This window comes from Acinonyx jubatus, chromosome D3 (genome assembly GCF_027475565.1).
Source record: "Acinonyx jubatus isolate Ajub_Pintada_27869175 chromosome D3, VMU_Ajub_asm_v1.0, whole genome shotgun sequence".
Classification (NCBI taxonomy): domain Eukaryota; kingdom Metazoa; phylum Chordata; class Mammalia; order Carnivora; family Felidae; genus Acinonyx; species Acinonyx jubatus.
Genome location: NC_069392.1, coordinates 30,414,312 through 30,435,035, shown reverse-complemented (window position 1 = coordinate 30,435,035; position 20,724 = coordinate 30,414,312). Strand labels below are relative to the sequence as shown.

At 43.1% G+C, this 20,724-nt stretch overlaps 1 protein-coding gene across 22 annotated transcripts in view; it reads left to right on the top strand.

Annotated features, from left to right (window-relative positions):
• The window catches only part of LDLRAD4 (low density lipoprotein receptor class A domain containing 4), a 442,107-nt gene that overhangs the window by 183,819 nt on the left and 237,564 nt on the right, over window positions 1-20,724 (top strand). For 19 of the 22 annotated variants that reach the window (XM_027068403.2, XM_027068400.2, XM_053206368.1 and 16 more), the window contains one exon: window positions 1,993-2,464. In XM_027068403.2, the coding sequence (XP_026924204.1) occupies window positions 2,425-2,464 (40 nt within the window). In that variant the 5' untranslated portion in view covers window positions 1,993-2,424. The remainder of the gene's footprint in view (window positions 1-1,992; window positions 2,465-20,724) is intronic. The other 3 variants (XM_053206371.1, XM_053206373.1, XM_053206372.1) reach the window with 1 other exon arrangement.

Below are 20,724 nucleotides of genomic sequence, written 5' to 3'. Positions count from 1 at the left end.
AGGAATTTGAAAGTTACTCACTAATGGGATAATACTGTGTTCCTCTGGTCTTTATTAGTTTACACATTGCCCTAAAAGTTCTGACCAATACCATTCCTGAGACCCCAATTTGAGCTGTTAGACACCTGTCACCATACTTCTCTTTTAGAAGTAAAGTTAAGAATTGGTGAGTGTGGGGGTGCCTGGGTGGCTCAGTTGGTTAAGCATCCAACTTCGGTTCAGGTCATGATCTCACAGCTCATGGGTTCAAGCCCCACAGCGGGCTCTGTGCTGACAGCTCAGAGCCTGGAGCCTGCTTCAGATTCTGTGTCTCCTCCTGTCTCTGCCCCTTCCTCGCTTGTACTCTCTCTCTCTCTTTCTCTCAAAAATAAATAGACATTATAAGGATTGGTGAGTATGATGAAGATGGTAAAAGGAAGAAAAGAAAAAAAATTGTTGTTTGTTCCATTTTGGTCCACATCTGCCTCAGTCTTTTCCATAGCCATTTGAAATGTGTTATAGGATAACTTGATTTTGTTTTTAAAAATTGAGGTAGCATACCTTTTGCAATGAAACAAAATAAAATAAACAGAAAGCCCACGATAAAGTAACAAAAACCTCATCACGCTTCGTTTGTCTCTGAGTTTAAAGAAAAAGAACAAGTAAAGTCTACTGTTTCTGTGCATTGAAAGCACCATAGCAAAGGGCAAAGAAAATAGAGGTTTTATAGGGGCAGGTGGTTTTGTTTTTTTCTGGCACTTCCATTTCCTCAAATTGATAGGTATAGTGCATGTGGTTAGTTTACTTTAGAAGTTAGTGTAGGCCGTTAGGATGCTCACACTGTGTGTGTTGGTCATTTTACATGGAATGTTTCAATTCAGAGAAAAAATGTTTTGTCACATTTTCAAGCACTTCAGAACTACCATTTGCGTAAATTATTTTAATTGGAATAATTTTTTCCACCTATTCATTAAATTTAAGGACTTGTGGTACACTACACCTTATTAACTGTGATTGTTACTGCAGGTACATGAAGGCAATACAATTGAATTTATTAACATAATTACAGCACTTCATTAATACATAAGGTCTTCCTTATAGCTAGCCTGCATTAGTGATGTTTCCTTTGCTACTTTATATTTACAACAAGAGGGCTTAACAGAGTGTTCTTTTCTGTTATGTGCCATTTTCTGAAATTATTTTTCTTTCCTTTAGTTTGATGGTGAAAAAGAGGAATAAGGTTGTATTTTTGAAAGATCGATATGAATTGATTAGAGTGAAGTGCTGATAATGGAAAAAAGATTTTTCTCTAATACTGGAGAGTCCTATTCAGATTCTATTTTAAAAAGTCTCATCTTTGGGCTTCTAACGTTCTTGTTATTAGTGTTGCTTCTTGTATACTATAACAACACTAAAGTATCTGAGAAATATTTTGTAAAATGCTTTTATATTATATAATGGTATGTAATAGGTAATGCAAAATTTCAGATTAAACTTGCTTTTCCTTCTCACTCTTTAAAATATTGTTATAGGCCTTTGTTTTCCTCCTTGAGAGTCATTTTTTAAAACTCCTCAACACAAGTCATTCTAGGAGTACTGACAGCAGTGGATAGGAACCTCAGACCTCACTTCTAAGACCTCAGGAACAAGCTTGGGAAATGGGTTTCTTCTTCAGGGTACCTGTGAACTACAAGTAACTGAGGGAAAGACATTTGAATATTGTATGGCCTTTGTAGCCATTCTTAGAGAGGCTCGGAGCAGTGAATACTGTCTTCTGTCTTTTTTCCTGGGGTGCAAGTAAAAGCTACCTCTGCTCCCTGCCCCTTCACAGGCACTCAGAAAAAGGTGGTGCACCTACCGCCTCCCCAGAGCTCCTCCAGTGCCCATAGCGTGACCATGAACATTGCTCTGGGTAGCTTTTTCTTTTTCTCCTTTTTTTGGCCTCAATGGGTCTACTAAATTTCATGTTCCTACAGGTCATCAGGAAAGTGATCTCTTTCTTTTTAATTTCAGCAAGGGGAGAGGCGAAGCACAGAGAGCAGCAGATCAGACCATACTGAGCTCCCTTAGAGCGGCTGAGACCCGTGGAGGATGCTGGCTGCCAAGTGGCTGAGGAGGGCCTCACTCTAAGGTGGGAAAGCAGGTCTCAGCGGGACAGCTTCCTCTGCTCCTGGGCTCACCATGGCCTTCACTCTCTGGCTGGACGGCTGACGTGACTGTGTGCCCCAAGTGTGCACGCTGCTGGACTGGGTGCCGTCCCAGGTACCACCTGCTCTCAGGGTCTGGGAGCAGGACAGGTGGGCATCAGATGCTACCAAAAGCCGGACGGGGCAGAGCGATGGACTCCGACAAGCTAAGATGGAAGTGACCTGAGGCCTCGCCCAGGCAGTTTTCTCTTGACAGGATAGCTTAAGAGTTGGAGCACAGGCTTGTCTGGGGAGCAGTATGCAGGAAGCTGGTTTTCAGGCCACAAATGCTTTCACAGGTGAGAATTCTCCACGCTTAAAACTTTATTTGAACTTAGTTGGTAGGTAATAAAGTAACAAACAATTCTATAAAATGAGTATGCATTTATGTTTATGAACTGAAGGCAATTCAGAGTCAAGGGGCTCAGGCTGCCATGGTGACTGATTTTGACAAAATAATAGTATGTTTTTCTCTCTAAATAGAAATTTGAAAAAGCATTTGACATTGTATGATTCTACTTTTGTCGAGTAATATGGCACACACAATATTCTGCAAGTCATTGTTCTCTAAAGGAAATATGTCACTTGCAGAGCTATGAATAGAGGATATGTTTTTCTTTACAGAAGTGGGAAGACTCTCTGAGGAAATAAAGTTATTGATGATGAGTGACTTCTCCCTCCCCATCTTTAGTTTTCCTTCTCAGATTTATTTGTGTGCAGATGGTGGTGGGGGTGGAAATTCTGCTGAACTAACCACTCAGTTGAGATTCTTCTCATGTAAGTGAGCTTATGGAGAAGCCCCGCATCACTATTTGACATTGCTTTGCCCACTGGCTGCCAGTTTGCACATTTCTCAGGGAACCACTCAGTCTGGCTGACGCCCCAGACCCATGGCCTGAAACACAGGGCCTTTTGAATTTGGGTCCTTGTTCCTTGTCAGATTCACTTAACATCCCAGGCTTCTGCCTCCTTATTTATAAAATGGGGGCGGTGAAGTTAAAGAAACTAATGGAATCAAGGAGAAACATTTTTATATAAGAAGATAGTTTTTTGGGCTTTTTTTTTTTTTTTTTTTTTTTTTTTAAGGAAAGATGGTAGTATAATCACAACAAGTGACCACATTCTCTGGTCCTGTGAGTCTTAAAAGTTTGCAACATTTCAAATTCTGTGGAGAGAGCAGGTCAGGTAGTTGTGTGCCTGGAGAGGTTGTGGCTCAGCCTGAGGGCCACACAGACTTGGATTGGGGCTCTGCCCTCTCCCCTGATGAGAGCTCTGCTCTTGGACAGTCATTGAGCTTTTTTCTGTTTCCTTTTGCTCATTTCTAAATGAAGATGGACATGGACTCAACTGCCCTGCTCTGGGGAAGAAATGAGACTACATATGTGAGTGCTGAGTATGGAGTTCGATCCTTTCCAGACCTTGGCTCTTTCCTAACGTGGAGTTACAGGGTTGAGCCTGGCTGCCCAGTCCAGTCCTTGTGCTCTGTGCTCACACTTTGAGCGAGCTCCTTAGACTGTCACCATCTGTGTCTATAATATGGGAGCCTTCATCCTGGGGGCTGTGCTGGGGACGGTCCTCTTGGGGTGGTAACAGCCCTTTGAAAATGAATGAAACTGTATTTAAGTGTAGATTCAGAAAAGCATACAAAGTTGAGTGCTTTAGACCATCTCAGACTTCCAGTCTGGCTGATTGGAAACCCTGTCCTCCTGCCCTCCCTTAATGGGTCCACTTCAGCTGTTTCAGTCACATGAGCTGCTCCTTCATGGAATGTCACTTTCTCTATTCTGTGTGAAGGGTAGCATACAGGGCATACCTCTGTGAAGTGGCCAGGCCCTTCAAACTCTTCTTCCCCACTCTCTGGAAGACATCTGGGGAGGAGAGGCAACCAGGAGGTGTAAGGAAAGAAGCTCCTAAAGCAATTCTGAGAGGAAGAGGTAACAAAAAGAACTGGAGGAAGAGCAGCACATGGTTCAAAATGTAGACTAGCCTCGTGTTCACGCTCCTCAGCTGTTTCAATGCCTGCCCAGGAGGTGAAAAGCTCCTGTAGTTGTTGCCTCCCCCTGCATGGCTTTTGAGACTCCTACTTTACTGCCATTGCCTTCTTGGGCAGTCAGCCTTTTAGAGGGGCCTGACCAGGGAGTGGAGGTGAGGGGGGCACCCCATTGGATTCTACACACAGTCTCTCCTGAGCCTGACATTAGTCTGCCATGGTTCACAGTTAACAGAGTTGTGTCCAGTCCTCACCAGTTTCCTCATTTTCTGAGGAAAAATGAAGACATCCCCCATTCCTGTCAAGATCCCAGGCCATCTTGAGCCTGGGGCCTTGAGACAGTTGGTTCTGAATAATGGAAACCACTGGGTTCTGCCTGGAAAATTCACAGTAGTTAGGACAGTGCCTGAAACATTAAGGCCCGAGAAAATGGCAGCTGTAATTATGACTGTTACTGCCCTGGTTATGGGCACAGGACCATGGTCACCTCCTCCTACATTTGCTTTTAGCCACCCTCTCAAGGCTCCTCCCCAGTTCATATTTTCTGAACTTCTTTTAAATTATAATTTACTGAAGAACTCTATTTCCTTACAAATTTGACCTCCTCCTAGTTGCATCAGCCTACCTGAATAATAATCATATTGGTAGTAGTAGTAAAATAATATCCATGGCCAATATTTTAGAGAGCTTACCATGTGCTTTACCTGTGTGTGTGTGCTGGTATTGTTGATGCAGGGGCACACTCAGAGCCAGCAGTTAGACCAGGCTGGTGGCCTTTTGAAATCTCTTAGCCCTGTATGCAAACTTGGCTGCACATGCGGGTCACCTGGAGAGCCTTACCACTGCCTGGGTCTCCCCCTCAGAGAGTGGGGTTTAATTGCATCAACTAGCCCTGCTAAACCAGGACCTATAGTCTAACAAGATCCCCAGGTGCTCGGTGCTTTTGAAAGTCTGGCAAGCTGTGAGAGCCAACACTGTACAAAGAGTGGTGGTTAGAGTTTAGAGGAGAGGGTGGGTTGGGAGAGTCAGTACTTGAAAAAAGGAACTGACTTGTCCCATTTCCTCAACACAGGTGATTGAATAATCTGCACATTCTCAAGGAAGCTGTGGATTGTTGGATATTAGTTATAAGAGCCAGGCGCACAAGTACCTGTAGGACAATGGTTTTAGTGCCCCACTTTCTCTAGGGAAATAACCAGTGATGGAATAAAGGAGATAGAAGTACCCAGCCTTCTCTGGAGTGGGTCCCTGTGGAGTGGGCTCATCATTTTTATTTTTTGCCTGCTCTTCTCATCTTTCTTTCCCCACATGGTTGGTAATAGTTACTTATGATGTAGGATGAAAGGGCCGATCCTCTGTCCCTGCCCAAGCAATGCAGTAAAGCTGTAGTCTTAGAGGTGAGTCAGAGGCTGGTGCCCACCCACTTAGTTGGTTTGCCGTTCTTATGTTTCTTGACTTTAGACTTTTCTTATCCCAGGGCAACTAAAGGTGCTGATGTCTTAGTTTCTGGAATTGAAGATGCACTGATTTTGTGGATTTTCTAGGCCAGTGGAAAAAAGTCTTGCCTTCGATATTTGAAACGGTGAAGGGGTTAAAGCATTTGTCCTTGGCTTTAAATCTTGTCTTAGAGTGTGACAAAGTCATTATACAGTTAACCATATCTCCACTTAAAAAAATTTGTTAGTTTATATTTTAGGTTTCAATTCCCTTGGTGATGGGAGTCTGGAGGGCTCAGGATTCCTATTAAAGAAGTACTTAGGGGCTGCAGTCTGGCCAGGAGGGAAGCCTGGTAGACCAGTATGAAGCTGTGTTTGCATGGCAAGCCCACTGCTTGTTTTGCAGTGAGTGCAATTACTGTGACGGCTGGTGGGAGCTTGGAAGCCCCTTCGTCCCCATGCCATTGCTGGTTTGCCTGTGTCTTTCAAATCCCCTCTTACATTTTGCTTCCTGTGTGAATATAGGTGTACACCCATGGATACATATTGCAAATTCATCCTCCTAATTATGATTTTCTATTCTTGCATATAAGAATTTACACATTATTGTAAGTTTTCTCAGCACATGTAATTTGGAAATGATTTTAATCAGTTAGGTACTATTTTATAACAAAAAAGACTTAATTTTCTCTTTTACAAGTAATGCCTATTCATTGTAAGCAAATTTGGAAAGCTCAGACAAATTGCAAGAAAAAAATAATTACCCATCCTATAGCCTTGCCATATGAAGCTTTCCACTGTTAACATCTGGCTTACATCTTTTCCATCTTTTTTTCCCGTGTACATTTCTTCCTATAAACTGTTTTTATAACATGTGTTCACTTTTATAACCTGATCATTCCCCTTTAACATTACGAGCATTTTCTTTAGAAATATGCCTTAAAATTGCTACATCATATTCTTTATGTATGTGTACTTGAATTTTTAAATTGTGCTTTTATTATTGGATATTGAAGTTTTTGCCCTTATAGATAATGCTTTGATGAACACTGTTGTGCAAAAAGCTTTTCTATGTATTGGGCTATTTTCTTAGGTTAAGGTCCCAGAATTAGAATTATGGAGTTCAAAGATGTGAACTTTATTAAGGTTTATGACTGAATTTTTAAAAGATTTTATTATTTTTTAAATAATCTCTACACTTAACGTGGAGCTCGAACCCACAACCCCGAGAATGAGTCACATGCTCCTCTGACTGAGCCAGCCAGGCACCCCTGTGACTGAATTTTCAAAGGGATTGGTTGGTCCTAGCTTCTGAGACTGTGCTGAGCTCCATTTCTTCCAGGTGCCTGTTCCCAGTTACTGTGGCCTGTTCTGCCATTCAGCTGTGAGATGGAGCAGCCCTGCTTGCATTGCAGGGTGTCATGAGATTAATGCATGTTTATGGAGCTCTTTGCAGCATGATGCTGTAAAGCCTACCTGAGTGCCATCATTACGACAGTGATGCTAATGTTTCATTTTGGCAGTGAAAACTCAAGCATCCTAAGTTCATTGTTTTTGTTCTTTCAGATAGTCTCTGTCTGGCTTTAGTTCATGGAAGCAATAATGTAGATGAATAGATGCCAGCAAGATAAGACTTTTGTAAGAACACCCTCTCTACCCCCCACCCCCCACCCCCCCGCAACCCTGGTGCCTCTGGGCATAGAGAAATGGGAATCCTTTCAGGCTGGGTCAGTCAGCTCTCTGTTGAAGTGTCCTAATAGTGATGGAGATTTCATCTGAGGTTTGCTGTACTTTCTCCTGACTTGGAAAGCATCCTGCCTAGGTTATCACCATTACATCCTAAAGAAGATGCCAGTGTTAGGATTCTGCTCCCTCCCCACCACTAATGACACCCTTAAATACTGTTTTGCATAATTAAATTTCTTGGGCTTCTGGAATCATTTCGTTCAGTGTTAGAAGAAACATATATCCTTGGATGACTAAATAAATGAACCAAATTCCTATAGAATTTACAAGTCTTTCTTGTGAAAAGGATCGTCAGACCTAGTTGTTAAACAAATTAAGGTTATATCACTCATAAAGGAGAAGAATGAGAGTTGATTTAATAGTCTTCAGATATCCAAAACAGAGCTATTTTATGAATTTAGGTGATTGTGTTTTCTTAGCCACTAAGAACCAAAAAATGGAAAGAATCACTTAAATGGAGTTGTTGTGATGCTTATTTTTCCATGGAAATCTTTCACACTAGCTCGAGTGCTGGGACCCTGTGTAGGATGGACGTGGCCTTACTTGGAGGCTTGACCAGTGCTACACTATTCCAAGGGCTCTGAACAGCCCTGAAGGATCTTGAGCCACCTAGACTTTGAGCTTATTACTCACCCCTTTGAGGCTGTGCCTGTGTGCCGACCATGGATGACCTTAGCTCACACTTTCCATATCTGCCTGAAGGATGCTTGTTTTAGTTGATAGTGAGAGCTGTTTATCAATTAAAGGGAGGTGGGGCTGGGGGGGGGGAGTGATTCATGGCCAAATTTTGGAGGAAGAAATTTAATTGGTTTCTTTACTGTAGAACTTTTCAAAGTGTTTAATATGAAACTTGGAATATGAAGGTCCCTAATGGGCGATAATGGGCAGCATTTCCCAAATGACAAGACATTGAAGGCTTTTTAGAAAGCAAAACACAGAGGGACAACACATGATGCCAGTCTGTGATGTTGCTTTCCTTCTAGCTGAGGTTTGGGTGTCACTGTCCCACGGCACTAGTGAAGCAGAGCTCTTGCCAGACGTGTGTAATGTGCTGCAGATGAAAAGAAGGTAAGGAGGCAATCTTTCTTCTGCCTCCATTCTCCCCCTTAGCTCATTCTGCCAGCATTCTTTAAAATGCAGCTTTAATTATACCTTCTCTTGTCCTCAAACTTTTCATGGTTTCTTGTTTCCTAAAAAGAGTCTAGACTCCTCAGCCTGGAGTTCAAAGTTCCCTTGTGTTTTCTTCCATCATTCTCTTGCTGTGACTGAAGTTCCAGACAAACTGGACTACTTGCCAATCCTCAAATAGTTTTTACATTTTTAAATACCTCAATGCCTTTGCTAACACTTCTTCATCTCCCTTAGACTTTATCCTTCTACGATTTTTCTGACTTCAGGGTCTGTCTCAGTTCCATGACATCTTTTGTGATGTGCGTGAGAGAAGCCCAGACGATCTTCCTACTTGTAATTTAACAGATATAGAAATGATTGATAATAATAGCTTTTTGTAAAATCTTGCATGCTCTGGCTTGAGGGAAGTTAGATTTACTAAGAGAGCTATCGGAACACACTGTGGTGTGTGTGCTTGGTTTTTACATTGCCCTATTTAGCCTGGCATCTGGTCCTCAGTTCCAAACGTAACCCTTATTTAATAACATTGTTTCTATGTGTAAATTGTTTTCTAATAAGCTCCTAAAGCATCCATTTTCTTTCCTGTAAACTATTCTGCACTGTTTCCAGAGTTTTCCTACTGTGACAAAGATGATCATCTTTTTTAGAGGCATTATGGTAGCCTGATGCCTGACGAGTGTATATACCCATTTTAAATAAGAAGTAATGTCAGTATTGCTTGAAACTGTATTTATTTTAAGGTTACTTAAATACGTACAACATAAATATAGTTATAAAATCCTTATGTTTATAGCTTTTAAATAGCTATAACATCAAAACAAATATAGGAATTATAAAGTTGAAATCATTCAAATTGCTGCTTAATCTGACATACTTTTATTTTGCTGAACCTTTCCATTTCCCAGCCTTTTAAATTCTGAGCAGAGCATCCTAAAGGGTGACTCAAAGTGATGATGGGCACTCATTGCTGGATTTTAGGATATACACACAAAAGTCAACAAGGCTGGTTTGAATGACGGTTTTAAGCAATCAGCACTGGTTTAAGATGAATTCCTTGTCCTTGAATATCCAGGGTCAAAAACTACCTACAAATCTCATTAGGGTTCTTTAAAAAATGTTGGCTTTTGACCATCATACTTCTGAAACTTGGATGTTTAAGTTACCCCTGTAAAGAATGGTTTAATTCTGGAGAAATCAAAGACTTGTACAGAAACCAGGTTACTGCTTCAACATGTGACCCCGTGAATTTCTTTCTCGGGTCCTAGATTCTTGCTGTATTGGTGTGCAGAGGGTTTGGAATCCTTTGTTTGGACTACCTTGTGCTTACCACTGCAGGATGAGCCCAGAGGCCAGAAAAGGCCTGGCTTCCAGTAGAAGTAGCCATTCCTGTGTTGAACTTCCCCCAAATTTCTACTCAGTGATGTTGACAAGTTAGCTGAATATTCTGAAGCACACCTTTTACAACACTAAAGTGGATATAATAATAACTAGTCAGTAGGATTTTAGTAAGGATTAAATGAAGTAACATATGTAAAGTATCAACTGTAGAGCCTAGCAGATAGATGGTGCTCAGTAAGTGGTTTTCTTCTATCACCATCTTCAAGAGGTTAGCTACATGTAAAGGCCTCAGAAAGCAGGGGTTCATTTAGCAAATGTTTGATGGGAGCTCATGCCATGCCTGTGAGGGGTTCAGAGCAGATTGATATGATCCTTCCCCCTGGATATAGATGTTCGGTGCAGAGCAGATGCATCACTGCTATTGTGGACCTGGGAGCATGGTCTAGAGAGGCTGTCTTTTGCTGAGACCCCCTGGCCTCTCTGCTTATGGAAATCTTAGGCATATAGCTTCCTTTCTCCCTCATTTATATTCCACCCAATATGATTTCTGTCTCTGCACTCAAGTCACTCTACCTGCCTTACTCAGAGATGGCTCTGGGTGATGGTTTGTGGGGCAGCGATCCTGTGCAGTCATCACAGGTCGTGAGTGTGTGCCCTGATGGGTCTAAGTTGGAGTTACAGGTCTGCATGTGTTTATTTCAGAACATTATGTTCAAATGTGAAAACTCTGAAAGGGATGCAGAAATAAACATGTTTGGCATCTGTGTAGATGTTTTATGGTTCTATTTAAAAAATTTTAACCAGCAATAGTGAATATGGTAACATGGACATTTTTTCCCTCTCAGCTGACTTGGGTATTTTAGAGCATTTCCAGAGCAGTGTGAGGAAGACACCTCTTGGTTACAGATGCAGGATGACAGTACGTGGCCCTGCATACCTGTAGGTAGCATCTGGGCACAGGGCTCCTCTGTATCAGTAGTAAGATGGGGAAACTATGCTGTCTTACTATTTAAATTTATTTTTTATGATAAAATTTCAGAAAATTAAGGATGTTTTCCTTGCCCTTTGGAATTGCTTATCCATGATCTCAGATGTGGTATTTCACAGAGCTGACATAAGGAGTGAAGATTAATTGTCTGCTCTGCCAGGTGCTTTCACATATACAGTCTCATTCACTCCTTGGAACAGCCCTAGGAGGTATAAGTATTATGCCAGGTCTATTTGTAAGGGAACAATACAGGCCCAGAGTAAGCCTGCTTGAGGCCACATTGTCTAGCAAGCCTCAGTGCCAGAGTTGAAACACAGGTCTGTCTGTGCTGGAGCTGGATCCCAAGCATGGAGAGAGAAATAGTCCTTCTCCTTTATAAATCAATGCAAGGCAAGAGGGACATAGAGAGAAAGAGAGAGACGGGCATTTGAAGCTTGAAACTGAACTCACATAGTAAGTGTTTGTCAGATAGTGTTGTGTGTTTTCTAACTTAGAAAATCTTTTACATGTCTACCTCTTAACCTCACCAGTTTTTATGTCATTCTGCTTTTGGAATATTTAGGAGTGAAAGAAGAATGACCCATGGTGGTGATGGTTGTAAAACAATGTGAATATACAGAATGCTGTAGGACTGTACACCTAAAAATGGTTAAAATGGCAAATTTTATATATATTTTTACCACAATAAAAATAAACACTTAAGAAAAAAACAAACTCGTTACACGTTCACTGATGGCTTTCTGCTGTCATCCAGGTTTGACTGAGTATGCCATGAATGTAAGCATTCCTTATCCTTGCTTCGTTGGAGTGAGGGTTATGGAGACTGAGTAAATGATAGTAATTATTACTATGTGCCAGGCAGTATTCTAAGCACTTTATACTCTTATTCGAGCCTCAAAACAATTCTACAAAATAGTTGCTGTTGTGAAGTGCTTTTCACAGATGAGGAAAAACAGGCACAGGTTAAGCGAAGGTAACACCTCTGATAAGATGAGTAGCTAAGATTAGAACCTACAACCGCCATAATCAACACAAATGACTGGACTGTGCCATGACTGGACTATGGCCAAGGCCAGCCTTTGTCAGGAAGTGTTTCCCTTCCAGCTTATCAATGTCCACAGAGATCTATGATCCAAATGCTTCTCTTGGAGAGGTGGTTTAGTTTATGGAGAGATGCATATTATAGTTGTATATTTAAGAAAACTTGGCCTATAAGGACATTTTTTTTTTTTTTTACATAGTATGATAGAATCATAGCCTGTGTATAAACTGTAGCTTCTAGTATATGGGCTTACAGCCTTGTTTACCTTCTCTAATTCTAGACTCAGACCACACAGGCGTAGGTCTTGTCACTGTGATAGTCTTTTAGGGTGTCTGCAAGTAAGCACGTGCAGAAGCCCTGGAACACCTGTGTTTCCTCTGTGTTTGCAGCCAGTGCAGTACATTTAGCGTTCAACTGTCTAGCTGGTATGTTTTCAATACAAACCTCATTTCTCACAAAGTCTTTTTCTCCTTATAAAAACATTAAATGAACATTAAGAAAAATTCCATTTATTTGGAGATATTGGCTAATATTCTAGAATGGAAGAAAAATCTGCCTGCCTCATGCTTCTGGTTTGCTCCTGCCCCATGGTGTTCCATTCAATGCTTAGACATTGGATAACAGTTCAGAGTGTAGGAAGAGGTTCTTTTGGACCCAGAGCATAGAGAGTCTGGCGAACACCTCTTGTGAGCATATAGCAGATCATCCTTCACACACAGGATGGGAGAGAGTATGGGCTTAGGCTCATAAGCTCTGAGGTTTGTTTTTAATGTTTATTTATTTTTGAGAAAGAGAGACACAGAGAGAGGGAGACATAAACTCTGAAGCAGGGCTCTGAGCTGTCAGCACAGAGCCTGATGTGGGGCTTGAACCCACAAACCGCAAGATCATGACCTGAGCCGAAGTCGGATGCTTAATCAACTGAGCTACCCAGGTGCCCCATCATAAGATCTGAGTTTTGATGTAAGTCCTACCATTTGTTGGGGTGAGATCTGGGTAAGTTACTTAATCCGGAGCCCAGCTTTTTTTCCTCTAAATTAGTAGTTATGATCTCAGCCCATACAACTGATAGCTAAAGAGAGAACCTAAGTGACAGTGCTGGACCAGGCTGCCTGTTTCCTTCCATGGTGTCTATGCCGTGATGTAAAGCCCTCCTAGCTGTGCTCTGACATCCCCTGGAGTCTGCTGAGGCCTTGATGTGGAGATAGGCCTAGCCTGCCTCAGAGACAAGTTGTTCGGGATGAGGCTTCTCCAGCTAGACCTAGGCCTCCTCTGTGCCTGCCTGTAATCTTTATTTCATATGTCGGGCACATTCACAGAGGGTGGACGTGAGCAGGGGGGCAAATTACAACTTAAACCTAGCCATGTGGTCTCATGTAAGTAGTGTAGACACCGTTTAGGTGGTTGAGGTGCTGGGCCCTATAGGCCAAAATGGGGCGAGGGGATTATGGATGTATTTGGCAGTTAATTTTGTCCCTATCCTGCCCTTCTGTGGGTTTGTGATGCATAAAGAGACAGTACAGGACCTAATGTGCAGTTGTTATACCTCTGTTGTTTCTTCATCTAGTTTTGAGCAACTTTCCTGTTTTGGAGGTGGGGCAGTTATTTGGCCCAAACTATTTTGTAAAAAATTTTTTTAATGTTTATTTATTTTTGAGAGAGAGAGAAACAGAGCACAAGCAGGGGAGGGGCAGAGGAAGAGGGAGACCCAGAATCCGAAGCAGGCTCCAGGCTCTGAGCTGTCAGCACAGAGCGCGATGGCTCGAACTCAAGAACTGGGAGATCATGACCTGAGCTGAAGTCAGACGCTTAGTCAACTGAGCCATGCAGGCGCTCCTGGCCCAAAATTTTTTCTAATGTTAAATATTAATATATTGGCATATGACATTAGACTTAGTCAAGTAAAAACCAACACTGGGAAAACTCACCCTTGTCGTTTGTTCCCTCCCTTGTGGTCCCACAGAGGTGCCCTGCTGGAAACCTCGTGTTTGTCTTGCGATGGTGCCCTCTCCCTTTCCTGTCACTTGCCAGTGCTGTTGTCTTTTACCTCCAGAAGATGGCCTCTTGGAAAGTGAGCTGAGTGGTGAGAGCACATCAGGGCACACAGGAATGGTAGACATGCAAGCACTGGGTCTGGCTGGCTCTTCCACCTGGCAGCTATGCACCTTCACAGATGTTTTATTTCTCTGAACCCATCCTCATCTGTAGGATGGAAAATGTTTAAATGCCCACATTCCTGGGTGGGGATACAGGGCCAGATTTTAAAAAGCATATGGAAAGTGCTGTGTAAGTTTTAAAATGTTGCACAAGAGTGAATAATTCGGATAATTATGTTTAGATAACTGAGAGCTCTTCTCATCAGAGGTTTGCTCTAGGTAGGGTAGCCAGGTGTCCCCATGTATGCCTGTTGTGGTGGTGCTTCCTTTCACTCTCAGGAATGTCCTGGTTTGAACGATTAATTATATATATGATCACCTTACTTATGGCTGATGCCCTGACTAAAAGAGTGACTTTTCTGGCTCTGAATAGTGATGGGAAACCTTACTTGGATGGTCTTCACTCTCTGTACTATCTCTGCAACAGCTGCGTATGGCTTTTGTAGCAGTGGAGGTTTTCTATTGCATGAAATGTTTATAATTGGAAGATAAACTCTGCAGCAGTATGGCACGGTGGAAGAGGTGTTAACCCCACAGTTGGATCAGCCCTGTCTCCCCACTGGGGAGCTATGTGGTAATGAGTATGGATGTTTACTTATGTCTCTAAGGGCATGGTACCTCCCTCATGGGGCTGTTGTGAGGGCTTGATGAGGTCTGTTGAAGTTGCCAGCAAACCACATCGCACCAACTCATGTACATGCAAGTAAATGTTTTTTGAAAGTAAAGTTTGTTGTGTTTTATTTTTTTTGTCAAAAGTAACTTTTATTATTTTTTATTACTACAAAACTGTACATATTTACACTTGTTTGAGGTTGTGGAGTTTGTTCTCCCTTTAGTTGTGGAGTTTGTTCTATCAGTCTTCAAGTTGATTTCTGGGGTATTTAGGATGATTTGAAAGTAATCTAGTTGTGTTCATGGGATGAGATGAATCTAGGGTCCTCTTATTCCACTGCCATCTTCTCTTCTCACCTGTTGTTTGTTTGTTTATTATTTATTTATTATTACTATTTAAAATATTCATTTATTTTTGAGAGAGAGAGAGAGAGAGAGAGAGAGAGCAAGTGAAGGAGACGGGCAGAGAGAGAGGGAGACAGAGAATCCCAAGCAGGCTCTATGCTGTCAGCGCAGAGCCCAATGCAGGGCTCTAATTCACAAACCATGAGATCATGACCTGAGCTGAAATCAAGAGTTGGGTGGACCCTTAACTGACTGAGCTACTCGAGAGCTCCTCGCCTGTTGTTTTTTTAATTTAAGATGTATAAACAAAAAGAAGTATGATGTTCCTGCTGTTGACTGAACTGCTGAATTGGGTGCCCGGCCGTGGAGTATAGGGGAGAGATGAGGGAAGGGGACACTTCAGAAGTTTTTGTTGATGAATAATAGAAACTCATCAGAGCTTGTTTTTGCTTTTTGTTTATAAATCAGCATAGTGGCCTTGGTCTTCAGTTGCACCACGGATGAATACCTTGTCTTTCTGGCTTCACTGAAGCACCCTTAGTAAGTGTTGCTTGTTTATTTGTTGTCCATCTGTTGTTGCTCACCTACTCTTGGCCTGGAATGGAGGAGCAATGTCAATTAATTTGGTGTCTCTCCCAACCTTGGTGTCCTGTTTTATTTGGAGAGATATGTAGCACATGTGGACAGGACAGCTACCATGTGAAGCAGAAGGTTCAATGCTGAGGAAGGCACCAGTGAAACTCTCTGAGAGTTCAGAAGATGCAGGCTCCTGGGGTAGCTTAGGGAATATGAGCTGAGCCCAGAGCCCAGGTAGGGAGATTTCAAGCAGAGGAAGAAGGAAATCGAGGTGGAAGCAGTGCAGACACAAGTGGCTCTTGACCAGGAGCGTGAGGAAACGCGGAGTCAGAATGAAGATTTGGAGTTTATTTGGTACTGGGTGAAGAGCCTTTGAAGGTTCCCAGCTGGGGAGTGACTGTATCAGAGCTGCTCTGGCACCAGAGGACGGTGTCCCAGAGAGGGTAGACACAAAGGAGGCCGGGCAGAAGGAAGTTGGTGCTTGGTCATAAATAATGCTGAGCTGGGGCGGGGGGTGGGGGATGTTTTTAAATTCCCTTTCACCTTCTCCCTTGATGGACTGGACAAGGCTCACTAGCTTTTTTGTCTGTTTATCTCAAAGGCACGCACTCTCCTTTTGAACACAAAGAACCTATTCCTTATTGTTCAAAGTCAGAAGTATGGTCGAGAGATTTGTGAACACCTGTGAACACCTTCGAGAGTGGTTAAGACAAAAAAATAAGTTAAGATATGTACATCATAAATGTAGTTTTTACCAAGAGGTAGAATAATCTGCAGACAGCAAGTTGCATAAGTTTAGCTTATGGAATGCTATTTTCTTCTTGAAATTGCATTGTTTTAAAAGCCATTATGTGCTTTTTTTCTGGCTGTGGAGTTCAGGTGGCTGTACGACCATGGACAACCTTGTGGGATTTGCTCAACTCAGTGTTTTGGAAAAGGTGAACGGAGTGACCAAAACCAAGTTGTGATCGATGGTCACATCTTTCCATCCTCTTCCCTTTCCCCTCTCATTTAAAAAAATTTTTTAATGTTTATTTATTTTTGAGAGAGAGCGAGAGAGAGAATATGAGTGGGGTAGGGGAAGAGAGAAAGGGAGACACAGAATCTGAAGCAGGCTCCAGGCTCTGAGCTGTCAGCACAGAGCCCAATGCGGGGCTTGAACTCAACAAGCCATGATCATGATCTGAGTTGAAGTCAGGCACCTAACCGACTGAGCCACCCAGGCGCCCCTTCCCTTTCCCTTTCTTTTCCTTCTTGGCAGACCTTGTGTCTCTTCCTTATAAAGGAAATGTTTGCCAAGTGAAGTTATCAAAATATTACAACTTCTTAGCTGAAGTAGGGATTACATATTGAAGAATTAAGTTGTGTCACCTTGTTTCATCCATGTTAAACACTGCACCTAAAAATGATGGCTATATAGACCTCTGCTGATGAGACTGAGCCACTAAGTGGAAACCAAAGTCATCCATTCCATCTGCAGTAGTTGTTGGGTTTCTAGTGTGTTCTGGGCATGGTAGGAGCTGATCCCCAAGGAGCATAAAGCCTGAGAGAGGACCTGGACAAGGGGCTGAACCATTGTCATCAAGACCCATTTCCATGGCCTACGTAGTATTGCTACCTGCACTACATCATGGTATCAGAGAAAGGCTTTCAATAAGAAATGATTTAGAAACAGAGATCAGAAGTAGGACTTGGCCAAATGAGGGAGTAGAATGGAGTAGGAGGGAGTCCCAGGAAGACTTGGCAGTAGGAGCAACAGCAGCAACAGCCCAGAGATGAGTGGGAAGAGCCTGGGTGGTAGTTCCGTCCAGCCAGAGTTAGAGTTTACATGGTGGTAGAGACCGCGTGATGGGTGAGCAGGCCCCAGACAGTGGCAGTGTGAAGTGAGAGACGATTCAGAGGTAAGTTCTGTTGAACAGTGATTGGCTGGGAGTAGGGTATGAGGGAGAGGAAGAGTCAAAACTGATGCTAAGATGTCTTGCTGAAGCACCTGGAGAATGGGTGGGTGATCTCAGGCTGGTCATGTAGGAGGAGGAGGTGTTGTGGGGAAGCCCTCAAGTGTAATCTTGGATGTATTGAATTTGAAGTACTTTGGGACATCATGGTGGAAAAGACAGGCAGACAGTTGGATATGAACCTGCATATCCAACCATATCAAGGATGGATGCGGGGATTTGGGAATCATTTGTAGCTTAGAGCACTGTGTGTCCTGCAGATACCTGCATCCCTTCCTTGCAGCCGACCTCTGCAGAAAGGAGCACATTTCACAACCCTTCCTTCTCTGTGTGCACCGACACTGCCCCTCTGCCACAGCACCTCCCTTTTTGTCCTGCTCCACTCTGAGCCTCCCACCCCCTCTGTCTGCCATAGTGAGAACCGCACTGCTACCCTCCCCTAAAACATTGTGGTGGAGCTGTTCTTGCAGGGACTGAAGCCAGCTCTCCATTGCCATCTGAACCCTGCAATAATACTAACATAAGACTGTGGGTGGCCTGCTTTACCAAAGGCTGCAGATAGCCAGTAGGAGCTACAGTTTAGGGAAAAAAACATTTAAAATCAAGTAAGACAATTACATAATTTGAGAGAAAAGCAAAGTTCTTCACAGATGATTTTCTCATGGGGCAGCCTACTCCTACCCTTTCTTTTCTATGGGTCTGCCCCCTCTCTTATCTCTTCAGAATGAGAGCTCCTTCCTCCTTCATGAAGCCCTTCCCTGTAAATCTCCATTTTCCTGTCTTTTAGGGAAACCCCACTTCCTACCCACATGTGTTGCCCTAGGATTTACCCTCTTCCCTCACAGAGCAGGCTGCAGGACCCATGAACCCTGTATATAACATTGCTGCCTAGTCCATGGTGGATGATGCGCCAGATCATACTTCCCTTTGAGGTCTCTGGGCCAGTGTGAGCTGAAGCTGTATTCCCTGTGTTCTCCCTGAGTCTTCACTTCTCTTGGTGACTGCTGTACAACTGTGCTCACACACAGACATCTCCCAAGGAGCCCACGTTTTATGTCCTGGAGGCAGTAAAGCCTGTCCAGAGACTTGAGTTCTATTGCTGCACTTTATTATATGCTTCCTCTTGTGTTCTGCTTCCAGACCAACCCAGAACCCACTAACATACAAGAGGCAGAGTCCATCACTAGGCCTTTCTGAAAAGGGGCCATCTACTCCATGGATACAGAGGCCTGCAGGAGCTTCAGGATTAGAAGTTGTTCTTCTTTTATCTTGGGTCTCACACAGCTTCACCATATTTCTAGTGGAAATACAGTGGAATACATGGAAGCTCCTGGGTCTACTTTTCATCATTATAACTGGGAATGGGGGGGGGGGTAAAAATTGAGGCCAAGAGACGGAAGGAACACAGTTATGGAAAGATGGTATATAGCTTGAGAAGAGAGGATCGGGGTAGGACTTTGTGGAATTCAGTATTCAAGGACACTGGAAATGTGGAGGGCACAGCCAGAGTGAGGAGGAAGCCAATCAGGGGAGGGCGTCAGGATGTGGCCTGAGGGGTCAGGGGTGGATGTATGAATGGACAGTGAGGAAGCAGAGACAAGGAGTATAAACAACTTTGCGTGAAGAAGTTTAGAGAAAGGAGAAAAGGGCTAAAGGGAGAGGTGGGTCAAGGAGGGTATAAGGAGCAAACTGACAGAAAAGTATGTGTTAGATTAGAAAAGGTAGAGCAGTGGGAAAATGGATCCCAGCTCAGTGAGATGGCTGGGCCAGTGCCACTGCTGTCTTCATGACAGAGCGAGGGGAGGCAGTGAGGCCAATGCTGTGGTCCTGATGCCCAGGAGAGTATTTGGGATCAGATAGTTTCCTCTTCCTTTCCTCCTGGGCCCAGAGGAGGATCTGCAGGGGAGCAAGAGTGACTGTGGAATGGAAATGAAGCCCGTTTCTGGGTCAGAGGGAGAGGAAAGACATGATTTAGACTTGAGAGCAGATTCTGGGAGTAACTAAAGATTCTAGAAATCTAACTGATATTATCCAACATCCAGCTGAAAATCTGGGAGCTCTTTTGGCAGACCGTAGTCAGGGCTAGAACAGAAGGAATTTGGTATGGGTGCCTTATGTATTTTGCCAGCCCAGGCTATCCTTGGCTAGACTTTAGAGTTAGCAGAAGGTTGCCTCGGCAAACTCACAAGTACATGCCTTGTTTCTGGGTCCTCCATTTAACCTCCACACTTACTGCCTGCTTCCTTGGAGGATTACTCAGGTTCTTTTGGAAAAAGTCCGATATTACCTGGATTTGAGCTCTGAGGACCCTCAAAGTCCACTCCTTGGTTTAGAACAGGTAAGGAGGTTCCATGTGGCCATGCTTGCTGGAAACAGTCCATCAGCCCATCCAGGTCCGGAGAGAGAAACTGGGCTAGCTCTGCTGCTTTGCTTCTGCCCTCCTCACTGGTTCCCACTCCTCTCAGCTCCCATGGATTCCAGCTTGAAGTTGAAAGGGCCTTGCTAGGGGTGATTGTATTTTAATAGAAGATTTTGTGCTAATTGTCACTAGTGGGAATTCACTACATGGACAACATGGGGTAGGAAGTTCAGGAAGTGTGGGGGTGAGGGGAGTAGTTTTTTATTTAGTGATTTTTCCCAAAATGTTTGCATAATATTTGAAATATTTTCAAATGATGTTTATAGAAATAAAGGCATGTGTGCATGTTGTACAGCCAGTAATTAGAAGGCAGAGACTTCTCTTGTTTCTGCTTCCTTCCCAGCATCAATGCCTTTGTGGGAGCTGTCCTGCCACTCTACTTGATTCTAGTGATCTGTCAATCATAGGATTCCAGAGACAAGCTAAGCCAAAATGATCAGGCTCTCTCTTCTAGGAGCTTTAATTGTGAGCAGGGACACACAGGACTAGGAGGTAGATAGAATGGACTCATCTGATGGCAGCTCCTAACATAGAGAACACAGGAGTTCCCCAATATATATCATTTTAGTGCTCAAGTCCCTGGCTTTCCTAGACCTGGTTATTCAGCATGCTGTTCATCAGCCTTAAAATAAGTTTACCCAGCTTGCATGCTTGCTTTTATGCTTTACTTAACAAGAGTTTGTTAAAATACTAGTGTATGTATCATCAACTTCTCATGATACATTTTTTCTCCTAATACTTTGAAGTATGTATATAGATCATTTAGTTACAAAGAGGATAATGAACTTGGAGGATGAAAAGGTCTGTGATGAAAAACATTATTGT